The sequence below is a fragment of the Monoraphidium neglectum genome (assembly GCF_000611645.1).
Source record: "Monoraphidium neglectum strain SAG 48.87 unplaced genomic scaffold scaffold00869, whole genome shotgun sequence".
NCBI lineage: Eukaryota > Viridiplantae > Chlorophyta > Chlorophyceae > Sphaeropleales > Selenastraceae > Monoraphidium > Monoraphidium neglectum.
Window position 1 is genome coordinate 6,110 of NW_014012759.1, and position 10,802 is coordinate 16,911.

Genomic DNA, 10,802 nt, shown 5'->3' on the forward strand with positions numbered 1-10,802 from the left:
AGGTATGACAGCCATGCCACGCTGCAGGGCCCAGCGGATGACGACCTAGTGTTGGGGCGCATGCCGCAAACGGGGCAGCAAGGTGAGGGTTCCGGTGTTAACAAGCGTGGTACATCCACGGGGAATCGCAGTGGGCAAGGTGCATGTGCTGCACCCACTCAGTCACCACAGCTGAGCTTGCCATGCAGGCAAATGCACTTAGGCTTGCGTGCATGCGCTCATAGACGCGCACACTCACATGTGCACACACACACGTGCGCATGCACACATAGACACGCTTGCATGCACGCAGCACGTTTGCGCGAACGCAATCACACCTGAGCAGGTGTTCTTTCAACCTCCTTGGCAATGGCCTGCGCGTTGTTGTTAGGAGAGGGGGCAGGGATTGAGAGCGCATGAACCTTTGGCGTGCATGCGCGCTGAGGACAATTGGTAGCAACAGGTTTGTCAGGACAGGGGTGATTTTTGCTCTTCTTTGCAAGGAACTGTGGGGCAATCAACTTGCGCATGCCTACAAGCCGTGTGCAAAGCCACAACTTGCTAGCCTCTACAATTGTCTACCGTATTCGTGTTGCATGCCCGCGCACCTCGATTACCGGGTGGCTGAGCACAGGGTTTGGCTCCCCGGGCTTGACAGGCCACTGAGTCCCCAGGAGAGAGTAGCTGACGAATGTGACGCCCCTCTCTAGGCAGATGTTCAGGAGATGACCGTTTGACTCCAGGGGGTCGCTGTGGGCCTGTTGAGTGTGGTAACGTGTGTGTGTGTGTGAATGTGTGTGTGTGTGTGTGTGTGTGTGTGTGTGTGTGTGTGTGTGTGTGGTGTGCACACGTGAGCACGCGTGCCGCGCATCTGCACGCGTGCCGCGCATGTATGTGTGTGTGTGCGCGCGTGTGCATGTGCGTGCGTGTGTGTAGGTGTGTGCGCGCTGTGTGTAGAGGTAGGGGCACATGACAGTGTGCGATGACAGAACTTAGAGGAAGACAAGGCAAGGCAAGAAAGCATGTGATTGTGAGTGAGCTTGGGCGCGTGCATGGGTAACTGGGCGTGCGCACACATACCCAGGTGTGAATGCTGCGTTGGTGTCGGCCGCACGCAAACTTGGTGCCAAGAACACCGCCACGCCCGCCCTTCCTGCGAACGCCTTGCCCAGCCGGCGGCGACGCTGCCCATTGCGAGGGCGACGCCCCTTGCGCGGCCGGCGGGCGCACCAACGCACCCACGGCGCGCGCACATGCACCTGCAGCACGGCCGGCTTGACCTTGGCCATGGCCAGCAGCTCAAGAAGCTCCGCCGCCTCAAAGTTGCTGACGCCTGCCAGGAAAGAGAGGGAGCAGCCGGCGGTTGCGTGCTTGTGCGCATGATGTCAACACCCGAGACGCTCAACCCCTCTCGAGCGCGTCCGCAGCTGATGGCGCTCAATGCGGCCCAACTGGCCGCTGGATGTGGTCGCGACCGAGTGCGGCGCGCCAGGGGCGAGGGGAGGGCCCACTGGTGTGCTGCTGCCGTTTCACCCTGGGGCGGTGTGTGCCTGGGGGGCATGCGTTGGCGGCGCACCTATGGCGCGCGCCCTGCCCTCCGCATACATGGTCTCCATTTCCCGCCACGACTCCTGCCACGTCGACTGGGTGGTTGTACAGGGCGGGGCGCGTAATGCGCTTTGGTGGGCCGACGTGATGAATGCGCGAGCCGCGCTGTGCTGCCACCCTGCGTATGCATACTCATGCGTGCGTAAACGCGGACGGCGGCCTGGCGAGCAGGTGTGGATGCACGGCCGGTGCCGAGGGACAAGGGCGTGTCGTGCTCGCCGCCGCGACACAGCCGCAACGCCCTTGCCGCCGCCTACGTCCGCGCGCTCGGCCCCGGGGCCGCCCGTGACGCACGCCCCCAAGTGCGCACCGCGGGGCCACCCTTCTTGCAGCCGAGCCCGTCGGAGCAGCGCGGGTAGTGGATGAGCAGCAGGTCGATGTAGTCCGTCCGCAGGTCCCGCAGCGCGCGCCGCAGCGCCTTGCGCGTCGCGCCGCGGCCGAGGTCGCGGGGGTGGATTTTTGAGGTCAGGAAGAGGCCCTCGCGCGCGACACCGCCCTGTCTGACGCCGCGGCCGACCAGGTCCTCCCTGTACCACTCGCGCGCCTGCCGGGGGGCGGGCACGGGCGCGCGGGGCCGCGGGTCGGCTTGGTGGCGGCGTGTGGAAGGACACGATGGGGAGGGCTTGTTTGTGGAGCGGGAGAGTTCTGAACAAGGGGGCCCATATGTTTGTGCCAGTGCTGCCAAGGCGGCAGGAGCGTCCGCCCCCCAAGCTCCACACCCTCCAAACGTACGCAGCTGGCGCACTTTGCACCTTGTGCAACTGCCCCCCTTAACACCCCCTACAAAAACCCGTAATATGCGGGGATGAAACAAGACAAAACAAAAACGGCTTGGATAGCCTGCCGATGACATGACAGCAAAGTCAGCGCCGCCCCGCGCAGCGTACGCGCGCGGGCGCGCGCGCGCGCCGCGTCCGCGCACCACGGCCGTGTCGAACAGGAGGTACCCTTTATTGATGGCCGCCGCCACCGCGACCGCCGTGAACTCCCCCAGCCCGGCCGTCCCCAACCCGATGGACGGCATGACCACGTTCAGCGTCTCCTCGGGGTCGACGCTCTGATCCTCCAGGGCCGCCTTCTCGGCAGCTGCCGGGTCCTCCGACGCCTCGGCCGCGGCCTGGCGGGCGGCGCGCAGCCGCTCGCGGGTCTTGTTGCCGGGGGGGCCGAGGGAGCGGAACTCGTAGGGGGAGGGGTAGTAGTACGTCGTGCACGCATGGCAGGACGCCTTGCAGTTGCGGTGCATGAAAGCAGCGTTCCTGAAGGGGCGGGATGGGGAACAGGTCGGGGTCGGCGTTTTGGGGTATCAAACAAGCTCCTTGAGTGGGTGCCGTCGGCAGCATCGCTGTCATGAATGGCGCGAAGCGGAGCCGATTGCAGGGGAAAGCCGTCGCAGGTCGGGCGGCGCGGCCTCGCTCCTTTGCCAAGGCCGTGTTTTGAGGGGCTCACTTCCTGCACTCGCCGCGCTTCTCCCAGACCGTGCACTCCTGAGACGGGGCGAGGGGCGGGGCAGGGGCAGGCAACCATGAATCAGGTGCGCGCTTCGACAGGAACCGAGCGAATGCCACGGCAAACTGATGCACGCAGAGGGGACCGTTGGAGCCGCACTCACGTGCCGCGCTTCGCATGCCGCAGCAAGATCAAGAATTGTAAGCAATTAATCAGTTAATCAATCGACCAATCGACCAATCAATCAATCAGAGTCAATTTATCAATCAGTAGATAACCTTCAAAACTCATCCCATTCGCCCAGGCCACCTGCTTGTCGTCCTTGCAGGGCACCGTCTCCAGCTTATCCATGGCTGTGCAGTCGACGCTCGCGTCGGACACCATCATATTCGGGCCGCACACCGAGAAGGGGTGCCACGCGTCGTCCTGCTGGACCGCCTGGGTGCTGCTGAGTGTTGCGACCCCCGGGCCCGGCACGTGCGCTGCCGCCGGCTTCGCCGCGCCCGCGGCCACGTGCAGCATGATGCCCCCCGCGCCGGCCGCAGCCCCGCCAGCCGCCTGCTGCCGACCCACCCGCTGCGCCTGCTGCAGCGCCGCGAGGACCTGCGCCGGCGTCGGCGCGGCGCCGACGGTCTGCGCGCCGGGGAGCCTGCCGCACGGGTTGCAGCTGGCTTTGCAGTGCAGCTGCATGAAGCCGGGGTTGCTGCCGCACTGCCCCGCCGCCGCCCACTGGCTGCACTGTTCGTGGTAGTCCCTGCAGGCGGACGGGCCCTCCAGCTCCCGCAGGTCCACCAGGGGCAGCAGCTTCACATCGCCGGCGCTCACTGCTGCGCGTGCGCGATGCGTTCACGCGGGTGGGCGTGCGCGGCGGGGAGAGGGGCTGGGCGTCTGTGCCGGCTGGGCTAGTTCGGCTGGCTGCGCGCTGGTCCCGCAGCGCTGTGCGGGGCGGGCAGGCGCCCGCTGTTGGGGTGGCCATCACAGAAACCCGATGCTGGTTCGACTGCCGTTTGGCCCGCGCAAAAGTGCAAGCAGCGAGGACGCGGCTCGCGTGGTGGGGGGCTGCGCGGCCCACCCTTGCTGCATTCACAGGATGCCGCTGCCACTGCAGGGGCTCAACCCCTGATCAACCCCTGGAGCACTCGTGCCCCAAAGCCACACCTGCGCCTTGCTGAGTGGGACGGCACAGCTTGCAGCTGGCCCTGCACTGAGTCGCCATCCAGCCTCCATGCTGAATACCACCTCCTGTGCTGTTTCCGCCGCCACCGCCGCCGCCGCCGCTGCCGCCGCTGCTGCCATTCCCGCCGCCCGTGGGGCACAGCAGCTTCTGCTGCGCCAAGAAGGGGCACAGGCTCAGGTCGTCCGAGCAGGGCGCGCGGCCCGCACCCGGTGGCGCTGCTCCCCCGCTCGTGGGCTCTGTCGTGCAGTACCCACACGTCGCCTGCGGGGCCCGATTGGTTTGCACATGGCGAGGCGGCAGAGGCAGTGATTGCATGTATGATCCACAGAATGGGTCCGAAAGGTGACGTCCAGCCACCCTAGCTGCCTCTTGGCGGCCCCTTGCGCCCCTCATCCGCTGCTCCTACTCCGACAGGCCCCGCCCGCCCACCTGGCACCCTGCGACCATGCTGTCCGCATCCCCCAGGCAGCTTCCCGCCCTGCCCAGGTCGGCGCAGTCGTCCCGCGTGTCCCTGCAGCTGCCGAGCCGCTGCACGATCCGCACGGCGAGGCCGGTGTCGGCGGCGATCGCGGCGCGCAGCAGCTCGCAGGTGCCGCAGGTGGCCTTGCACGAAACGAACCGGAGCTCGTTGTCCTGCTGACAGCGCCTGGTGAGGGGCCGGGCAGTGAGCTGTCAGTTCAAACGTTGCAGTTGGAGGGGTGGCGGCAGCTGCCTGCCGGCGCCCACACGCGTCCGTTCCATCGACCGGCTCGTCAGTGCGGAGCCTTCAACTTACTGCTGGTGGCAGCCGCCGTCGACATTGGCACGGTCGACGCACAGGAGTTCGAGCGATGCACGGGCCGGCTGCGCGGCCAGAGGTGCCGCGTCGCCTGCTGCGGGAAAATCGATATCGCCGTGAAGTCGTGTGTCTGATGCCCAGCCACCGTCGGTTCCACCTCTATCATCTTCTAAGGGCTGCGGGGCACCCCATCCGACGAACACAAAGGTGTTCAAGGCGATCGCTGCCCCGATCAGAAGCAGCAACCATGTCAACCGCATGTTACTTCCGCATGTTATCTATGCAAATCATTAGACAAAACAGTCTCGCTCGGTGATGATTGCATGAGCTGTATGCGCGTGTTGCAGCTGTCTTTCTACACGGGTCCGATGATCCGAGGTGAAGAGAGTGCAGTAATCAAGTCGTGTATCTATCTTTGTGCGACAAGTGCCGTGCAAAGGGCACGGTGGGTGGCATTTAGCAGCAGGACAAAAAGCCTCCGCTCCCTGAGCTGCCCACAACCACCCCTGTCACTTCAGTGCAGTGTGCCACGTGCGGGGCTGCGGGCCTGGTGCCACAGCAGCAGCCACTGGGGATGCCGCTGCTTAAATGAGCCCCAGCCAATCATCGCTGCAGACCAAACCTACATGTTACCACCCGCTGCTCAGCAGCCGGAGCCCGGGGGCGGCTCATTGCTCGGCCCCGCCGCCACGATTGGGGAAGGCTCTCCGATAGTCCTCCTCTGAGTAAACAGACATGCCCTCAGCCCCGACGCGCGGCCTCCGCGCACGCGGCGCCGCCGTGCCCCCAGCCCGCCGCCCGCCCGCCGGACGCCCCGCTTTTGGCGCGCCCCCATCCCTAGGCAGCTGCGCCCCCGGCTCCGCCGGCCCCTCCTCCGCCGCCGCCGCCGCTGCCGCCGGGCCCCTCGACCAGCCCAGCCCGCTCCGCGCCCGCGCCGCGCCAAGCGGCCCGGGGACCCCGCCGCCGGCCGCCTCAGCGTCCCCGGGCCCCGCTTCGCGCCCGTTGCGCTTGATGTGTTCGTCGATATCTGTCTGCATCGAGTCCAGCTCATGCATGAGGTCCATTTCGTCCTCCACCCCGTCCGGGAGCCGCATAGGGTTGATGCCAACCTGCGGGCCAGGAGAATGCCAGGTGGCCGGGTGTGCTACGTGGGGATTGGCGCTGGGTGCAAAGGGGCTGCGTCAGAGGACGACAGCCGGCTGCGTCGGCCGGGTGTGAGGAGACAGATGGGGGTGGTGCTGTGGTGCTGACATGCGAGAGACGTCCAGTCAGCAGGGAGGGAAGGGGGATGCACAAGGGTCTGTTAGCCTGCCTCCAAGCTGCAGGGACCTGGCAATTGACACGTCGCGAAGCACCCGCACCCCTCCTTGTCACGTAACAGGCTAGCTGATTGTTTGAGGGAGCTATCCTGCACGCGGATCCCTCCTGTCAAGGGAACCAGCGCGGTCCCGCCCGCGCGCGCGCACCTTTGGCGGCGCACGCGCGTCGCCGCCGCCCGCCGCCCGCGCCCAGCCGTTGAGCTGGTCCCCGCCAAACGTGATGCGGGCCACCGCCGCGACATCGCGGCTGAAGCCGACTAGCAGGTTGATAAGGACGTCCAGCGCCACCTCATCAGCAGTGCCCATGTCGCACCTGGCACAAGGGGGGGGGGGCGTGGGTGCCAAGATGGCGGTGTCTGGCAGGGCGACAAAAGCACACATGTGCGTTCCGGGAAGTTTGCGTGCGTTCGCGCGTGCGTGCGGCCGACCTTCACGCTTAGCGGCTGCTGAGCAAGACCAAAAGTCAGAAATTCGAATTTGCAAGTGAGCAATTGCAGTCAAACCAATTTGTGGAACGCCCCCAACGCCGCTCAGTGCTCAAAATTCGGAAAGCGCATGCAGTATGATGCGCCCAAGCGCCAACCCGCGAGGCGTGGCTGCTGCGGTGCTGGGCAAATAGGCAGCCGTTGGCGAACGGCCCGCAACGCGCGAGGTGCCGGGTTGGCAGGGCGGGCGCTAGGGGCACACCTGAACCGAGCCATGTTTCCGTTGAACTCGGGGTCCCCCATTTCATGCATGAAGGACGCCATAGCAGAGCCACTCTCATCGCCCCCGCCAACGCCGTCGCTGGCGCGCCGCAGCTCAGAATTGTCATAGTCCTGAGGGTTGACGTTTGCGTGTGTGCACATGTGTGGGCTTGCGCACATGCGCGTGTGGTATGCTTGCGCAAAAGGGTTGCTCAGACTTGAAAACAGGGCATGCACGCATGTTGCACGGTTTTGCGTGTGTGTGTGTGTGAATGTGTGTGTGTGTGAATGTGTGTGTGTGTGTGTGTGTGTGTGTGTGTGTGTGCGCGCGTGCGCGCGCGCACGTGCGTGTGCCTGCGTGCGTGCGTGCGTGTGCACGAGAGCGTATACGAGCCACCAGGACGCGCACTCCTTGCATGCAGGAGCGCGATGTGTGGTCTGTGCCCAGGGCTCGCGGGGCGTGCGCCTGGCATCGCAAAAGGGCATGTCGCCGGCAGCCAGCGGGCCCATGCGCCGGCACAGCAAGCGGGCACGCTTATCGCACGGCCCCCGCTACCAGGTAAGAGAGGTCCCCTGCTGAGTTGTGGTAAACCTGGGCAGCGGGGGCGGGGGGGGGAGACCAGGGGGAGTCAATCAGGCCAGGGGGCGCGCCAAGGCGCAGCAAACATGGCCAAGTTGCAAAAGGCATGGTCCCTGCAGGGACACGGGCAGGCAGCGGCGGCTTGCATTCACGGCTTGTCGCCCCGTCACACGCGCCCTGCCCCCATCCCTGCATTCCATAATCCCTGGCTGCACACGGAGGGCAGGCTTTGCTGCCGTCCCAGCGGGCACGCTCTGACATGCGCTGCTCGCAGCCGCGCTGCATGGCGCCGGCCCGCCCAGTCCCGCCCCAACCCCGGGGCATATGCGAGCGCTCGCGCCTGCAGGTTGCCGCTGTTGTACCCGCCGAGCTTCCCGATCACAAACCAGCTCTTAAGGGCGCTCGACAGCATGTCCCGCTCGCTGGACGTCAGCGGCGTCCCCAGCTCCAGCCACACCTGCAGGGGCGACCCCAAGGGTGCCGTGTTGGTGCGTACCAGGCGGCTCGCGTAGCACGTCTCATGGTCCACGGGATGGACCAAGGCCGCGGCCTGAGCCGAAACCGCGGCCAGTGTCGCCCTGTTCGCCACCGCTCGGACGGGCGACTTCTCTACTTGGCGGCCGGGTGACGCGCGCACATGCCTGCCGTCATGCCCAGCGGCGGGCATGCTGCGGGCTGAGTTGCGGCGGTTGATCATGCGTGTGGCGCTCTCACCCAAAGGTCAAAAGGATCGACCTCCCGGAAAACTACAGAGGGGGGCGCCTCCGAACCGCTGCGCTCCTGAAACAGCTCCCGCTGCTGCAGCCGGGCCTCCATCTGCGGCGGCGGCGCGTAGCGGAGGGTCGAGGGGCGCTCGTGATTGTGGGTGGCGCGGATGGGGCGACTTGATGGTGCAGCGGCGCGCACGGCGGCGGTGCATGCGCCATGGACCGCTGCCCTCACACTCAATCCCCACTATCTGGTCCCCAGCAGGCAGCTGCAGGCGTAGCGATTGCCGGGCGCCGCGGCCGATGGCTGCCGTCGAGCAATGCAGCGGTAGAGCGGAAGCTCGCTCACCCTGCTGCGCAGGACGTCCGGGTCACCGCCGGCACCCTGGAGCAGGTCCGCCACCTCATCGTCCACATCAGCATCCTCTTCAAGGATCCTGTCAGTGGCGCGGCGAAACGCGGCGTGGAAAGCGCCACATGCAAGCGCACGGCGACTTGCGCCAAGATGGCAAGCACCAGCTGAGCTGCTTCGCGGCAGCGTGCGGAGGCGCACCTGACCCAATCGGGCTTGCGGCCACGCGATGTTGGTGGGGGTTCCGGACCCATGCTCCTGCCTGCTCGGCAGCCATATACAAGCCTTTGCCAGCGAGAGGATAGCGAAGCCTGCGGCCGCCTCCATGCGTGCGTGTTGGGAATCATAGCTACAACTTAAAGCTTTTGCGATGATTGGATGACAAAAGAAGTCGATGTCGCGCAGCGGTCAGATCAGCCAGCAGCGCACCGCCTCTGAAGCCGTGCGCTCAGGCGTCTTGAATTTTTCTGAACACATGTACTGAATTGGCGAAAGCGTTGGGGGTCACATGTCGTGGCATGCAGTACTTGGCACACCGGGGCTCGCGGGGTGACACGAGATATCATTTAGCACAGAATCCACACAAGTGCCAAGCGCTACCGCAGCGTTGTCATGGTGTTGGGGCTGCATAGGGTCCTCAAACTCCCATGAAGCACAGCACTAGAGCATGGGGCGTTCGTGATGCCTGCTCAGCCCAGATGACATCACACCTCAAAAGTGAGTCAACAACCACCCCCAGCCCGAATCCACTACCGTGACCTGACATCCGCCCGGCCATCGTCCCTGTGTGCATGTTAATGAACGGCAGGTCCTTTGGCATGCATCATACAGTGGTCCACCACTCTGGCAGGCGAGATGTTACTGCATGTTGGGAAAAAAGTGCCCATGCACTTGCAGCAGCTTGGGAACGCTGGCCCGCTGCGACGGCCTTGTCAGCAAGGCGGACCACATGATGCGCGGATTGTGTCAATCAATTGTGGAAACTTGATGTCCCAGCCACCTGGTGGTGCACCGGCAAGTGTGATTGTGTTGGGCCACACGTGCTTGGTGCGGGCGGGAACGGAAGTGGCGAGGCGCATGATCCGTTGAGTACGTAGACCGTCCCACTGTAACATCAAGAACGGACTCACAAACGCTGCATCGCCAACCCAGCCACTGGCCGCGCCCTTGCGCAGGCATGCTGTGGGGGACCACCAGCGACGCCCACGCGCCCACCACGACCGGGGCGAGTCGACGACGGGCCGGATCAGCATCCCGAGCGAGAAGGGCCGACAGGACCTGCGGCATGTCTCAACAACCCTTTCGAGATATATTGCATGTTGTATTCTCATGCTTGGCCTCGGGGATTGCCTGGACGCGTTGATTCACTCTGGTGGCGAGAGACTTGTTGATTTGGCGCTGTGGGAGCCCCTCGACCACGTTTTCAATTTGTTTTCTGCAACTTCAAGCTCATATCGACGCTTTCCAGCACACACACGCGGGATTCTGGATCGCGCAAACAATCAGGCGAGTGCGTGCGTGGCGGGGCGGCCGGCCTCGCCTGAGGTGGTGCCAAAACGCGTGATCGCTTGTATACCTGGGCGGCCGAGGCTCAGAGCTCGGCAAGAACGGGGCAGGTTGCTGGCACGCCGCTTCCTTGCTGGGTGCAGTCTCCTGTGACGGCCGGCCTTGCGGATGTTTCAGGGGTGAGCAGGCTGCTTTGTGGATGCTCACGCCCGTCAAGAGATGGGAGCTACGAGGCCGTCTGGCCAAAGGCCCCGGAAGGCTACCGGTTCGCTTCAAGGATCCTGTCAGTGGCGCGGCGAACACTGGCGTGGAAAGGGCGACATGCAAGCGCACGTCGACTTGCGCCAAAATGGAAAGCACCAGCTGAGCTGCCGCCCAGCAGCGTGCGGAGGCGCACCTAACCCAATCAGGCTTGCGGCCACGCGATGTTGGTGGGGGTTCCGGACCCATGCTCCTGCCTGCTCGGCAGCCATACCGGTATACAAGCCTTTGCCAGCGAGAGGATAGCGAAGCCTGCGGCCGCCTCCATGCGTGCGTGTTGGGAATCATAGCTACAACTTAAAGCTTTTGCGATGATTGGATGACAAAAGAAGTCGATGTCGCGCGCAGCGGTCAGATCAGCCAGCAGCGCACCGCCACTGAAGCCGTGCGCACAGGCGTGTGA

At 64.9% G+C, this 10,802-nt stretch overlaps 1 protein-coding gene across 1 annotated transcript; it reads right to left on the minus strand.

The window, feature by feature from the left end:
• Positions 1–311: 311 nt before the first annotated feature.
• On the minus strand, positions 312–8,959 carry MNEG_5706 (hypothetical protein; the record flags this gene model as incomplete). The annotated part of the gene is made up of 19 exons (XM_014045819.1): positions 312–353; positions 588–737; positions 1,218–1,312; positions 1,556–1,622; positions 1,898–2,131; positions 2,510–2,843; positions 3,034–3,071; positions 3,343–3,860; positions 4,273–4,471; positions 4,640–4,856; positions 4,986–5,082; positions 5,758–6,097; positions 6,455–6,620; positions 6,995–7,125; positions 7,538–7,585; positions 7,833–8,030; positions 8,288–8,389; positions 8,630–8,717; positions 8,883–8,959. The coding sequence occupies 19 exons, from the start codon at positions 8,957–8,959 to the stop codon at positions 312–314; spliced, it is 3,141 nt and encodes a 1,046-aa protein (XP_013901273.1).
• Positions 8,960–10,802: the final 1,843 nt, after the last annotated feature.